At 41.1% G+C, this 15093-nt stretch overlaps 1 protein-coding gene across 1 annotated transcript in view; it reads right to left on the bottom strand.

Moving 5' to 3' along the window:
* The window catches only part of sumf1 (sulfatase modifying factor 1), a 92856-nt gene extending 77802 nt beyond the window's left edge, over nucleotides 1-15054 (bottom strand). The window contains exons 1-3 of the mRNA XM_055647747.1: nucleotides 14709-15054; nucleotides 10752-10925; nucleotides 1780-1854 (exon numbers count right to left, since the gene is read on the bottom strand). Coding sequence (XP_055503722.1) covers nucleotides 1780-1854; nucleotides 10752-10925; nucleotides 14709-15020 — 561 coding nt within the window. The 5' untranslated portion in view covers nucleotides 15021-15054. The remainder of the gene's footprint in view (nucleotides 1-1779; nucleotides 1855-10751; nucleotides 10926-14708) is intronic.
* Between the last annotated feature and the right edge of the window lie 39 nt (nucleotides 15055-15093).

The raw sequence follows: 15093 nt of genomic DNA, 5'->3' as shown, positions 1-15093 counted from the left end.
CTATATAAATAAATATTATTATTATTATTATTATAAAATGCTGGAGCAATTCAGCGGGACAGGCAGCATCTCTGGAGAGAAGGAATGGGTGACATTTCTGGTCGAGGGCCTTCTAATGATTTCGGGTAGAGATCCTTAGAAGGGTCATGACCAGAAAAGTCATCCATTCCTTCTCTCCAGAGACACTACTTGACCATGCCGGTCACCAGGACGAATTCTGCATAAAGATTATCGGCAGCGGCGCAACGCTTTCCACGCCTCCGACGGCCCGGGACTCTTGCACTGAGGCTATTCCATGGCCGGAGCTGCAGCAAGCGATTTGCCAGCCCGGCAAACACTCGCCAGCCCGGAAAACACTCCCCCCTCTGCTGCGTCTGCTTCCATCCCTCCCTCAACCCCGGCTCTCAATCGCCCGCGGCCCAATATGAGTTTTGAAATTCTCGTTGATCAAAGAATTTTTCACGGCAGAGGGTGAAATATTTGTGATCAGCGTGAGAGCATGAGAATTTGTCGAAATGAGTGAGTCTCACACTCAAAGCGTGAGAGTTGGCAGCCCTGGTAATTTGAACTTGAAATGCAACTTGAAATTAACATTTAAATTATTTAAGTTGTGATGCATAATTTTCAGAAATGACACTCCACAAATAGAATTTTTGAGCAATAATGGCAAAATGTAGCAAAAGCCACAAAATGTACTGGAGCACGTGTATCATTCTTTTTTCTTTGAAGGGTTTAACTCCATCTGACATTTGCCAGGATTTTTTACACAACCCTGCTGTTTGAGGCTGATAATGTTTCTTATGTTTTGACCAATTCTTCTCACTATCAATAGCAAATAATTTGATCATTCTTCTAACTGCATCTCAACTGGAATGAGTTACTGTGCAGCTCATTGCAAGGTATTTAGAGGAAGCTGTGCACCTGAAAAGGGCAATGGTGTCCAGCTGCAACTTTCTGACTGTCAACATGTTTTGAACACGTTCACACTACGTAAAGTAACAATAAAATCTGGGAACAGATACTGAGCAACAAGCAATCATTAAACCTGTTCCCAGATTTTAATCTTACTTTACTTAGAGTGAAAGTGTTCAAAACATATTGATAGTCAGACAGTTGCAGCTGTACACCATTGTTCTTTTCAGGTACACAGCTTCCACTAATGAATGTTTGTTTCTCTCTCAAAACTGCAATAGAACATCTTCAGAAGTCAACGTTAAAGTTCAACAACGGAGAAAAATACTAAATTATCGCTCAACCTCTGGTGTCCCCCACCCCCTCCCCCCCCCCCCCCCCCCCGCCCCCCCCCCCCCATGGTCCATCTGTGATGGGGAGGGAGTTTGGAAATCTGCTCCGCAGCACCATCTCCTGGCTAATAACATAACAGCTCCTTAATAGCAAATTGTTTACATATAACATTTTCATTCAAAACATTACAAGGTCACTTTAAACTTGGCATGAAAGTGCATCTAAAAATTGTAATTAGAGAAAATGGCACAGTATTTTTTTAATCAAAAGATAAATAAGACATCTAGAATTGTGCTCATTTTAAACAAGAATTTCCAAATTTTGATATCAGAATCAGAATCAGAATCAGAATCAATTTATTTGTCATTTGGCTCTTATTTGCCTCTTGCGATGTGACGCATTACATATTTTAGAAAGCAGTGGTGTCAATATCGGAGGACAAATCATAATCCTATGCTGTTGATATCTCATTTCAGCACTGGCAGAACATCACAACTCTAGGTAATGAGTGTGTATGAGGTGCACATCACTTACAGCCTGGGAAATGCTGCTCTTCACCTTGTCGCTCAGTAGTCCCTCAAACACAAAGGAGTCTCCAAATGTTTCTGCCTAAAGGAGCAAATAAACAATTGATTATGACCTGCAAGAAGTTAGCATCCCGCCAGTTTCGATGCATCTTATTTTAGATAGCTTCAGTCACATCTTGCATCTATATTCGTACAAACACAACTTCAATTTAGTTCAGATACAGCGCGGAAACAATGGTGCTTTATTTGTCCCGTGTGCAACTGCACAGTGAAATGTTTTATGCGTATATTACACATGCAGGCGCTGGCATGTTTTGGCGCCATTATTCAAAGTTGGCCCGCGTGCTCAAAGTACTGGGGCAGTTCCCGCGAACCGATGTTCCTCGGCCCTTCGGCCCACCGAGTCCACACCAATCAGCGATCCCTGCTACATTAGCACACATTACACATTAGGGCCAATTTACAATTGTTACCGAAGCCAATTAACCTACAAACCTGTAGGTCTTTGGAGAGTGGGAGGAAACTGGAGCACCCGGGGAAAAGCTCATGCGGTCACAGGGAGAACGGACAAACTCCGTACAGACAGCACCTGTAGTCAGGATCGAACCCGGGTTTCTGGCACTGTAACGCAGCAACTCTACCACTGCGCCACCGTGCCAGTTTCTCCTATTCATTCACGCATTGCTCTTTCCCGTTCATCTATGCATTTCGTTTTAGAGTTGTTTTATGCTGCTTCGATGCCTTCTCCCACTTGCTGTCGGAAAGTACATTTGCAAAAATAAACTTCACTTGAATGAGGCCCAGCGCAAATTGGAGAAACAGCACCTAATATTTCGCTTGGGTAGTTTACACCCCAGCGGTATGAACATTGACTTCTCTAATTTCAGATGGTCCTTGCTTTCTCCCTCCTTCCCCTCCCCCTTCCCAGCTCTCCTACAAGCCGTCGAACAATCCTTGCTCGAGGCGTACCGTGGCCCTATCCCCGAACTCTACCTCTGCTACATCGACGACTGCATTGGTGCTACCTCCTGCACCCACACACAACTCACTGACTTCATCCATTTCACCACTAACTTCCATCCGACACTCAAATACACCTGGACCATTTCTGGCATTTCCCTACCATTTCTTGACCTCACTATCTCCATCGCAGGTGATAGACTAGTGACCGATATCCACTTTAAACCCACTGACTCCCATGGCTATCTGGACGACACTTCTTCCCACCCTGCTTCCTATAAGTACTCCATCCCCTACTCCCAATTCCTCCGTCTACGCCGCATCTGCACCCGGGATGAGGTGATCCACACCAGGGCATCGGTGATGTCCTCATTCTTCAGGGACGGGGGTTCCCCTCTTCTACTATAGATGAGGCTCTCACCAGGGTCCCTTCTATACCCAGTGACTCTGCTCTCACTCCCCATCCCCCCCACTCGAAACAAGGGTAGAGTTTCCCTTGTCCTCACCTTCCACCTTACCAGCTGCCGCATACAACAAATAATCCTCCGACATTTTAGCCACCTCCAACGTGATCCCACCACTTGCCACATCTTCCCATCTCCTCCCCTGTCTGCTTTCTGCAGAGACCGCTCCCTCCATAATTTCCTGGTCAATTCGTCCCTTCCCACCCGCACCACCAACTCTCAGGGCACTTTCCCTTGCAACCACAGGAAATGCTACACTTGTCGCTTTACCTCCCCCCTTGACTCTATTCAAGGACCCCAGCAGTCTTTCCAGGTGCGGCAGAGGTTCACTAGCACCTCCTCCAACCTCATCTTTTGCATCCACTGCTCTAGATGTCAGCTGCTCTACATCAGTGAGACCAAGCATAGGCTTGGCGATCGCTTCGCCGAACACCTCATATCGGTTCGCAGTACCCAACCTGATCTCCCGGTGGCTCAGCACTTCCAACACCCCCTCCCATTCCGAATCCGACCTTTCTGTCCTGAGCCTCCTCTTTGGCCAGAGTGAGGACCAGTACAAATTGGAGGAACAGCACCTCATATTTCGCTTGGGCAGTTTGCACCCCAGCGGTATGAACATCGACTTCTCTAATTTCAGGTAGTCCCTACTTTCTTCTCCCCTTCTCGGCTCTCCCTCAGCCCACTGGCTCCACCTCTTTCTTTCTTTTTCCCGCCTCCCCCACGCTCACATCACTGAAGAAGGGTTTCGACCCGAAATGCTGCCTATTTCCTTTGCTCCATAGATGCTGCCTCACCCGCTGAGCTTTTCCAGCATTTTTGTCTACCTTCGATTTTCCAGCATCTGCAGTTCCTTCTTAAAAAATCTCCTATAAGACTATTGTCTCTGCCTCTTCCTTTCTTCCCCCCCCCCCCCCGACATCAGTCTGGAGAAGGGTCTCGACCTGAAATGTCGCTTATTTCTTCTCTCCATAGATGCAGTCTCACCTGCTGAGTTCCTCCAGCAATTTTGTCTACCTTCAATTGCCTACGAAGAGGACCTTCCCAGAGGTGTTTTCCATTCTCTAAATAAAACTACCAGGCACATGCCCTGAAGATGTTGCCGCTACAGTGTGTGCATGGACACACACTCAACTTACATGAGTGGCACTATTTATTGCTGAGAAAACTAGTTTTTTAGGACTCTTCTTGAAATTGTACCACATTTTCTGGCATCTATTCGTAATTTGTACCAAATTCTCATCCCACCATCCATTACATAACACATTTTCTGTATTTAATGATATTTTTAACTTCAGTACTATTGTGCTCTAATAAGGTTTATTAGAAAACAGTTAATGATCACTGACCCTCCTCTCTTCCAGCTTTTCCCCTTCTCCCACCACAATCAGTCTGAAGAAAGGCCCCGACTTGAAAGGCCACCTATTCATGTTATCCAGAGATACTGCCTGACCCGTTGAGTTACTTCAGTACTTTGTGTCTTTTCTTGTTTATAATCATTGCCAGGAGTCAACTTTAACTACCCACAAAAGTGCAGTTGAATGGAAATCTTTCCACAAAGTAATCCTGTGAGTGTTGTGTATATAGAGCCTTAATATTGTTTAGTCTGTGGGTTACATAGACAGCACACTGGATTATATCATACAGCAATGCAGACCACCATTACAAGAATCACGCTACGGACTCTATATCCAAGCAGTCTATAGTAGCCTTCTTCCAAACTCTGTATATCTGCACTTCCAAATATAGAGTATAACATGACCAAATTCCTATCAGTTGAGTCCTTCTCAGAGGCACTACATTCAACTCACGATCTGTATTTACAATAATATATAAAAACATAAATTGCAAAACAAAATTGTATCTTTATGAAAATAAATTCTAAACATGTTTATCTTATATTCATGCGCTGTTCATTTATTAAAGGCTGTTAATAAGGTAAATTAGATTTCTGACATGCTAGAGGCAGGAAACATGTTCCCGATGTTGGGGGAGTCCAGAACAAGGGGCCACAGTTTAAGAATAAGGAGTAAGCCATTTAGAATGGTGATGAGGAAACACTTTTTCTCACAGAGAGTGGTGAGTCTGTGGAATTTTCTGCCTCAGAGGGCAGTGGAGGCGGGTTCTGTGGATGCTTTCACAAGAGAGAGCTAGATAGGGCTCTTAAAAATAGCGGAGTCAGGGGATATGGGGTGAAGGCAGGAACGGGGTACTGATTGGGGATGATCAGCCATGATCACATTGAATGGCGGTGCTGGCTCGAAGGGCCGAATGGCCTACCCCTGCATCTATTGTCTAATGCCTATTGATCAAAATCTCATGCTATTCGAGACAAATTAAATAGCAGACATAAAAATGAAATGGGGGAATACCAGAGATTTGCCAGCATCTGTGAGAAGACGGTTCTATGCACCTCAGTTTCAAATGATTGCAACCTATTCTTGTAATAGCAGGAAGGAAACCAGCCATCTGCAGTTTGTCTTTAAGTGCATTTGAGATCTATCAATTTGATTGACTTTTAACTGACCTCTGAAATGTCCTTCTATTCAGCGGGAAATTAAGGATGGACAACGTATGCTGGCCTTGTCAGTGGCATTCATGCCCCGCAAATAAATAAATTAGAAAGTAATAAAGTAGCTACAATCGATTACAATTCATTATGTTTGAAAGAATTAATGTGATTGAAACGTATTTTGAGGAGCACCTTCAGCAACAGACTGGTTCCATCAAGATGCAGCATAGAACGCCACAGGAGATTATTTTTCTCTGTGGCTATCGTGGGGTAGACCGACTCCCTCCCCCCCCGCTCCCCACCCCAATCTTTGCACATCCCCAATCCTGGACTTTCCGCTCGTCACTTCAATTTCATGTTTCATGTATCTTGTGTTTTATGACGGTTGGCAGACTAATTTCCCTCTGGGGATAAATAAAGTTCTATTGTATCGTATCACATTTGGTTTGGTAATTAGACAGACCATGAACACTGCCCAAAGGGTGCGTGCATACACACACACACACACTGCAAAAAGAGAGGAACGCTCCCGTTCCACCCACAACACATACAGATTTATAATGTTATGTACACTATGTAACTAAATATTTGATAAGGAAAGACAGAAACATACATAGGAATTAATCAGCCTCGAAAATTGGTCTATAACTCACTCACTCAATTAAAGGAGTGCTGACCCAGAGAACCATTTGTGCAAATTTCAAAATTATTGTATCATAGATCTTTGTGTAACCTATGGCTTTCATTCCGCACCCCTCCCCACACAATATAATTTCATCTCTGCGGTTTTATGAATACGAACCACTGAGGTAAACTTTACTGCAAAACCACTAATTATATCTTCCATCCTAACCACTGTCCTTCCCACTCAGCTCAATATTACTCAATAGTCTACTTTTTCTCAGATCACTTCCCTATTTCACCCCAACCTTCTTAATTTTCCATCTGGGGATTAATTTAGGGCTGTTCCAGTTCTTTTCAGTGGGAGTTGTGCAGATCATTATTAGCGACCACTGAAACAATTATCTTGCCTCATATTAGTATTTCACAGAAAGATCATTAAGTAAAATAAAAAATTATTGAGAAATCTGTTTCAATTTCCACAGCCCACCAGATAAAATGTATTGGGTTGATGTGTCTGTGAGACTGTGACATAGTGGAGCAACTGGTAGAGCTGCTGTCTCACAGCACCAGATACCCGGGATCAATACTGACTATGTGTGCTGTCTGTATGAAGTCTGTACGTTCTCCTTGTGACTGTATGGGTCTCCTCTGGGTGCTCTGGTTTCCATCCACATCCTAAAGATTGCTTGGGGTTGTAGGTTAATTGGCCTCTCTATAATTGACCCTAATGTGCAGTGAGTGCATGTGAAAAAGGGATAACATCGAACTAGTGTGAATGGGTAATGAAGGTCGGCATTAACTTGATGGGCTGATGGGCCTGTTCCATGATGTATTGTTTTAACTTTTGCTCCTCCAAGGAGAGTGTTTTCAGCAAGTATATCTTTCTTATTCTCAGTATATCCTTGAACCAGATTCATACAGCTCAAAAACAAGCCCTTCTGTCAGCACGTCTACACTAACCATCAAAAGTGCCCACACGTACTAATCCCAACTACCAGGTCGAGTTACTGGTGCAATGGTGTCTGTGTGAAATGTTGCATAGTACACAATAATAAAATGGCCTTGATATCTGGTTTTACCTGTTCAGGAATAAAATTTGAACAGGGCACGAAAATAACTCATCCTACCACTTCTCTTCAAATTGTGTATCGGCAGGAACAGCATGTAACGGAGAAAGGTGGGAAGATGGACCAAGACGATGCTTCAGAACTAAAGATGAACCGCAGAAGTAAACCACAAAATAGGGCAAGGGTTTAGGAAATGATGTAAGGTATGTCAAGGCAACTATGAAACAGACAAGGCTGCAGTTTGCAGGACTGAACATCTATGGATTCCAAAAAGTTAAAATAAGGCAGAATGATAACCTAAGAAATCTGGGATGTTAGGAGGCATAAGCAAACGTTTTAAAAGTTACCAATAAAATGAGATTGTAGGAAATGACGTGTCGAAAATATTTCCCAATCAGTTTGTTAGTTAGTTCAGTTCCAATGCAAACTGCCAGTTCAGGTGAATCTAAAACTACAGAAACCTTTGGCCCTAATGGTAGAAGGAACAAGAAAATGAGAAAAGAAAACTGTTTCCCAAATTGCCACATATAATGCAGAGCATCCATGAATGTAATTTAAAGTAGCAAAACTGCAATGTACTAACTTGTCGCACTTCCCTGCAGAAATGTACAAAATGAGAAATATTAATGACAGATAAGCAAGTTTGATAAAACTGAATTTGTAATTAACTGCTAAATAAATACATAAATAAAATAAAATATATAAATAAATTTGAAACAGAAGATGGACAAGCTGACAAAGTGAAAATGCAGATAATCCACAAATTCAACACTGATGTGTAGAAAAGAACTGCAAATGCTTCCCACACTGATGTATTTTAGTGAACAGAATGAGTAGAATAAAATGGTACACAGCTGGACATGGCACACTTAATTTTTGCTGCTTAGCACATGCAAACTGCTACAATGCTTAGCAAACAATGTTGCTACTAATGTTGCTTGAATGGATTAGTAGCAACAATTATTACAGCCTTGCAAAGAAAAAAATCATACAAACCTGGACTTTTAGAAAGCATTCGATAAGGTCCCACATAGAAGCGGCTGGGCTTGTATACTCTGGAGTTTAGAAGGATGAGAGGCAATCTTATTGAAACATATAAGATTATTAAGGGTTTGGACACGCTAGAGGCAGGAAACATGTTCCTGATGTTGGGGGAGTCCAGAACCAGGGGCCACAGTTTAAGAATAAGGGGAAGCCACTTAGAATGGAGACGAGGAAACACTTTTTCTCACAGATAGTTGTGAGTCTGTGGAATTCTCTGCCTCAGAGGGCGGTGCAGGCCGGTTCTCTGGATACTTTCAAGAGAGAGCTAGATAGGGCTATTAAAGATAGCAGAGTCAGGGGCTATGGGGAGAAGGCAGGAACGGAGTACTGATTATGGATGATCACATTGAATGGCGGTGCTGGCTTGAAGGGCCAAATGGCCTACTCCTGCACCTATTGTCCATTGTCAGTATTTGCTGCTTATTTCCAATTGTTTTGTCCCAAGGAATATTAGAGAATATTAGATGGTCCGAAGAAGGGTCTCGACCCGAAACGTCGCCTACTCTTTTTCTCCATAGAAACTGCCTCACCCGCTGGGTTTCTCCAGCATTTTTCGTCTACTTTAGAGAATCTGAATGGTTTTTTATTTGAGAAAAGAAGCAATAATCTGATTATTTTTTAATGAGCATCATTGATAACAGCTTTTTAATTCTAGATTGGTTACTTATCCAAATTTAAATTCCACAGTTGTCATGATGGGGTTCAAATTCATGACCCCAGGAAAGTAATAACAGTCCTCTGGATAACTGTCCAGTAATTTAACTGCTGCCGAGTAACCACCTTGCTCCATCGAGTCCTGCAGTCAGTATGCACTGCAGACTGAATCCCAGTAGTAAAGATTGTGGACATTTATTTCTGTTAATAGAGCTCCTCAGTCTCTATCACTCTTCTCCTCACAACTTTTTTGGAGATAGATATATCTTAGAAAGATCAGGGCATTAAGGGCTGTGGAGAATTGAAGCAGAGGATGAGTTGAGCCTCGGGCAGTTTAGCCGTGATCAGATAGAATGACAGGGCAAGCTCAAGGGGGTCATTGCTCTACTCCAGCTCCTCGAGGCTTGTGTATTATAACGGAATGATTATTAGGTTTTAATGTTTCAGGTTGCGATCAGTTTTTTCAGAAAATCTGGAACTCATCAGCGGGCAGGGGTTCCTGCTGCCTTACTCCCCTCTGTAACTGTTGACAATGTATTTGCTATCAATTAAACACCACAGTTTCAGGATTTGGAGGTGTTCTAGTTTATGGGTAAACACGTGGCACTTGTTATTGCAGGCAATAGATTTTGAGAGCTGAGGAATAAGAGATGACTTTTCTCAGAAAGTGTCTTTGATAGGCTGCAGTATTCTATATCCACCCCAATGTGGACATTGGACTTTTTCCAGGGACCTGGTGCACTACAATGGTAAGAAGTATATTCTGCACTCTGTATCTTCCCCTTGTATTTGTACCTATTGTACTTGATTATATTTATGTATAGTATTATCTGATTTGATTGGATAGCATGAAAAATAGAGTTTTTCACTGTACCTTGGTAGAGGTGACAATAATAAACCTAAACCTAAAAAGCAAAAAGCTGCAGATTGATAATGATAAAAATGTAAACGATACAGTGGACTGTCCTGATGAAAGATCAGCGACCTTATATCTTATATCTGTTTTTCTCTACATGGATGCAGCTTGACGTGGAAAATGTTCAGCATTTTCTATTGGCAATGTATGCTTAGTGGAGAGAGGACACTGTCAAACAGAGAGCTGACATGAGTTGGGAAAAAAATGATTCCCTCTTCACTCCTGATGGGAAACCAAAGAATTGAAGCCTTTGCCTTCATTTATCTCGTTACCTCAGTTAATTGCGTATCAGCAGCATCGACATCTTTATGCCATTCAGGGTCACGCCACTCCCTTTTGGTATATCTTTTTCCAGATCTATAACTCACGGTCCACAACAAATTACTTTTCTGACTCCAAATGTGATCCGCTCCACTTCTTTCATCAAACCTCTGACCATCTTACATTTTGCTGTCTGGTTCTCTTTCCCTTCAAATCCCTCTACCATGCAAAACTGCTCTTCTTAAGACTGTCTTTGAAATCTACCTCCAGAAAAGCCCTTCTAATCATTGCTTCTTTCACACACCTTTGTGAAGCACTACATTTAAGTGAAAGCCATTGCTATAATAGTAAAAAAAAAGAGGCTGCATTTCAACTCAAGCTAAACAGTAAATATTAAACATGCATGTAACATTTTATGGTAACTTTCATTCAAAAAATATGATATAAGCAATGTGAAAAGCTATTGACAGAATTTCCTACCTCTGTGATGTAGTCAGTAGATTTGATAAATCTCTCAAATTCAGCATTGGTGACTTCGTATACATCCATATAGAACTGCTTAATGTGTGCTTTTCTGGCTGGGCCCTCTCCATCCTGAGGTATCACAGGGTCATTAGTTCCCATGGTGAACACTCCACCTGGTATCAGCACCATCTTAAATAAAAAAACATTATATCAGCGATGAAGGCCAATTATTGGATCTCATTAAATTGATGATGTGATGTAGATTTTCGTCAATTGATTACCAAAACCAAATATTAAGCATTCGAAAAGGAAATAAAGTGGTTGAAGATGAAATGTCAGGAGCTTTGCATTTAGCGTTTCTTCAACTTAACTGAAGAAATACCAGACACACGATTTAACAGGTTACTAATCATTTCATAAAGCATATACCAATGATCTATGACCAATTGTCTGAACGTTATAAGCCAACAGCCAACAAATGAGAATAACAAATGTAATATAAAAAATACTAATTCTGTTTTATTTCCTGTAAGTACTTGGTGTAGCACTGTTCTCCCTGATCATGCTATTTAGAATAAAATAATAATTATCTAAATAATTATGGTGTTGAGAACAGTAGTAAACTAACCTGTCTTTTATGCTGAATGCTGCTTGTATTATTGCATATGGTACTGACCAAATGTACCAATGTATAATTAAGGACTTTATAATAAGCTTAGGATGGATAAATATGTAAAATGACAAATTTGCCATGTTGGCCAACTAAGAGAAGACATTTTTTACGATGACTTAGCAAAACCATAATTTAGTTGAAACCAATTAGCCACATATTGATTGCATGCTGCTATTTCCTTTGATCAATGGGCATCAAGAAAATAGAATTCAAGGATGTGAAATACCTAAAAATGTCTAACCTCTCTGGCTCAAAAAAATTGGAAGATCAAAATTTGATTATTTTACAAATAACTGTAAATTACTCTTCAGTGAAGTACATTATAGTGAGTTTAAAAAATGGAAGGGGACTCAGCATTTCTTCTTCAGTACACGGTGAACTTTATTGATTGTGCCAAGTTGAAAATACTGCAAATTAGCATTACTTCTTCTGCCTTCTTTTTCATGCAATTATGTAATTTTGTTTTCTAGAACAAACAGATTTTGATCCAATTAGTTTTCAGATCCCAGAGATTACAAGCATTTCTGTTTTTTTGTTAACCACAGCAATTGTTTTTACCAGCAATTGATATGTATGTGTGCAATTTCTATACATATATTCTTCTGGTAAAAACAGTCATTCTGCACAAATATATCATACATGATAGCAAATCCATTTAATTATTCACCAGCCTAATTCTATTGGCTGTTAAAGGAGTACTTCCCCTCTAATGGAGTTCTCAGTCATCATGCTGCAAATGTTTAATGTTCAAAATGACTACTGATTTATATCAAGGGAAGGAAAATGAATCAGCAAATTTTGCTTTAGGCAAGCACTTCCTGGTTCTAATGGTTGCAATAAGAAACAAAATGGAAAATATTGGACAATTCTCATATTTCTAGATGACTTTCAATCTATCTATTGTCCAATCCCCAATAAACACTTACTTTAAAAAAAGTAAATTTTCATTGCACTCAGAGGCATATGTTAGAGAGGTCCAGGACTACCAGAGATTGGACAAGATCATGGAAAGATTTGAAAAGAATAAGTTTATAAATTCAAGCATAGTTTACATGGGAGATGATTTATGTTAGTGAGTCTGAAGAAGGACCTAGCATGAGACATCGCCTATCCATGTCCTTCAGAGATGCTGCCTGGCCTGCTGAGAGACTCTGGCATGTTTTGTTCCTCGTATGTTAGTAAACACTGGGCTAATGGGCAAATGTGGTATCACATTATGACATGTGCAATGGATTTTTAAATGATTTCATGTCTGTGCTCAGTAGATCAAAGGACAGAAATGCGTTGGAATTGTCAATTTTAGCTAACAAAGGCATTGAAAATGTTACAGCAGAGGCAGTGGGCCCAGGCAATATTAAAGAAATGAACTGAAAAAATACAATAATAGTGATAGCATGGTGGTGTTATTGAAATTGGTCTCACTTTCATTTTTACAGCCGGTTTGTGAACACTGTAGCACACTTTTAGACAGATGTCAAGATGCAGGAGAGGTGTAATTGGCTATGAAAAAGAGTTTGTGTTACAAACTGCAGCCAATCGCTTCCATTTACCTATTAGTTAGCTGTATAAAATCTCAGCAGATCCTGCACTGAATTATGAATTTGTTGTCTTACAAATTACAAGATAGTAAAGCAACCACGGCAGATACATTGAGATAGAGCAGCGCATGTTTGAGGGGTAGCGTGTAAATGGGAAGTAAGGCATAGATGTCTGGGGGAGTATTGTGATACACCTTTGAAGACATCAGTGGTAACAGTAGGGTATGGGGAAACAAGCCGTGGATACGAGTGGCTAGATAAAAATCAACTTTAATATTGCAAGTACAATGGGCGCAAATGTGGTTGGTGACAACACATTCAAGGACTTTGCAGATAGGTTGGTTGAAAATGGGTAGGATTGCAAGGATGAAGTGGGTCAAATGATGGTTTTAGCTAACAAGAACAACATTTGGATTTAGCTGAGTGAACCACAGATATAAAGACAATGATAGCTAAATAAGGTGGTTACATTAGCAAAAGGAATAGAAGTGAGATAATTATTTTCATTTGAATTAAGGTTAGCCAATTTATTGGAATTGAGATATTTGATTTACAGTTTAATATTTCATGAAAAAATAGGTTTATCCTCGTTGGACACAGTAATATTTGGGGGAAGTTAAAAACAGCCTCAATAATAGCAATTTAAATTGATGAGGATACTTCAATTTCATCCAAGTTTCTCTGAAAATTTGGGAATATAATTCTTGTGATTTATTGCATAGAACCAACAATTTTTGGTGTAAAATGATTGGGCTTAGTGACCAAATGATTTCTCTTGTTCCAGATTTTACTTACATTCTTCCATACCTATTGTTCTGACCCACAGTGCACCATTTTTTTTAAAGCTATCACTGGCTTGTCATTTCTATAACTTATACATTTTGTGATCTAGCTTCCTTTTTCTTGCCCACCTAAATCTTAGTTAGGCTGCGCTTTCTTTCAGAATTTATAAAATGTCAAACCATCCCAGATAAGACCCTCTCTTTATGTCAACTAGAGTTAACAGATTAAATTCCCTTTTGTGCAGATCTTTGCAGGATCTTGATGTATTTCTATCTCCAAGCATTATACGGCTGGAGTTTTCTCATTTTTATTACCCAAGTAATCCTCTTTATAGAGTTTTTTTTCCTTGAAGCAGAAAACACGGAGAGGCATTTCATAAAACAATTAAAAATTGTGTGCAATTTGTCCTTCAAAAGTAGAGTTTAGGAGGGGTTAGGCTAGAGTGTGGAGCTACAGCAGAATAATTGAAATGACCATCTTCATGTTAGCACTGTGTGGTGTGCAGATCAAGATGATAGGTCACTGACTGGAACCACTGAATGTGCCCTTTGCATAGCTGTTGCCCAACCTGATTATTTCCAACCTCTTCTGTTTTTATTTTGTAGCCTTGGTTTTTGATTATTGCCTATGAGCAAGATAAACTGGACTTGGATTTGTTGATCTAATTCTTCTTCGGCTTTCCCACGTTCCAAAAATGATCAAATTTGAAAGTGCTAATGTCTTAAATGTATTAATGTCGCCTATCCATATTCTCCAGAGATGCTGCCTGACCCGCCGAGTTACTCCAGTATTTTGTGTCTATCTTGAGCACTAATGTCTGTCACGGCGCCCTACTTGACACTTCTACTAATAATAATGTAACACTGTAGCCATGATTGTTATAAGTTTGAAGCATTGTTGGGCTTATGCAATAACAGTTGATGGGATATTTAACGTAAGTAGCCGTTACTGGGCAGCAAAAGTTGTGCGTTGCTCTACCTGATTAGTGCGTGGTTTTGAGTGTGACCTGTGGTCCTGTGCAATCTTTTGAGCTTCAACATTGGCCTCCCTGGAGTATTTGACAGCTGCCTGTTTGGCCAAGGAGATGCTGTCGCTCGCAGCCTCGGGGAGAGAACCGGCGGCCTCGGGTCGACTCGTGGAGCCGGATCCGCAGCCGCAGCCGGAGCGGGGCCGTGGAACGTCGGTAATTTCTTGGGCATGATTCAGTCCCAATGAAAGGGCGATCAGCGCGGGGTACAAATAAAGAATCAAACCCCCCGCGTCCGGAGACCGGACCGTGGGCGCCGCCATGACAGTCTGGTCACGTGGTCGGTCGGTCGGTTGACGTCAATGCGGCGACGTGGCTGCAGCCCCTCCCCCTCCG

Source organism: Leucoraja erinacea, chromosome 16 (assembly GCF_028641065.1).
Source record: "Leucoraja erinacea ecotype New England chromosome 16, Leri_hhj_1, whole genome shotgun sequence".
Lineage (NCBI taxonomy): Eukaryota > Metazoa > Chordata > Chondrichthyes > Rajiformes > Rajidae > Leucoraja > Leucoraja erinaceus.
Note: the sequence above shows the minus strand (reverse complement) of the source record. Positions and strands in the feature narration are given on the sequence as shown.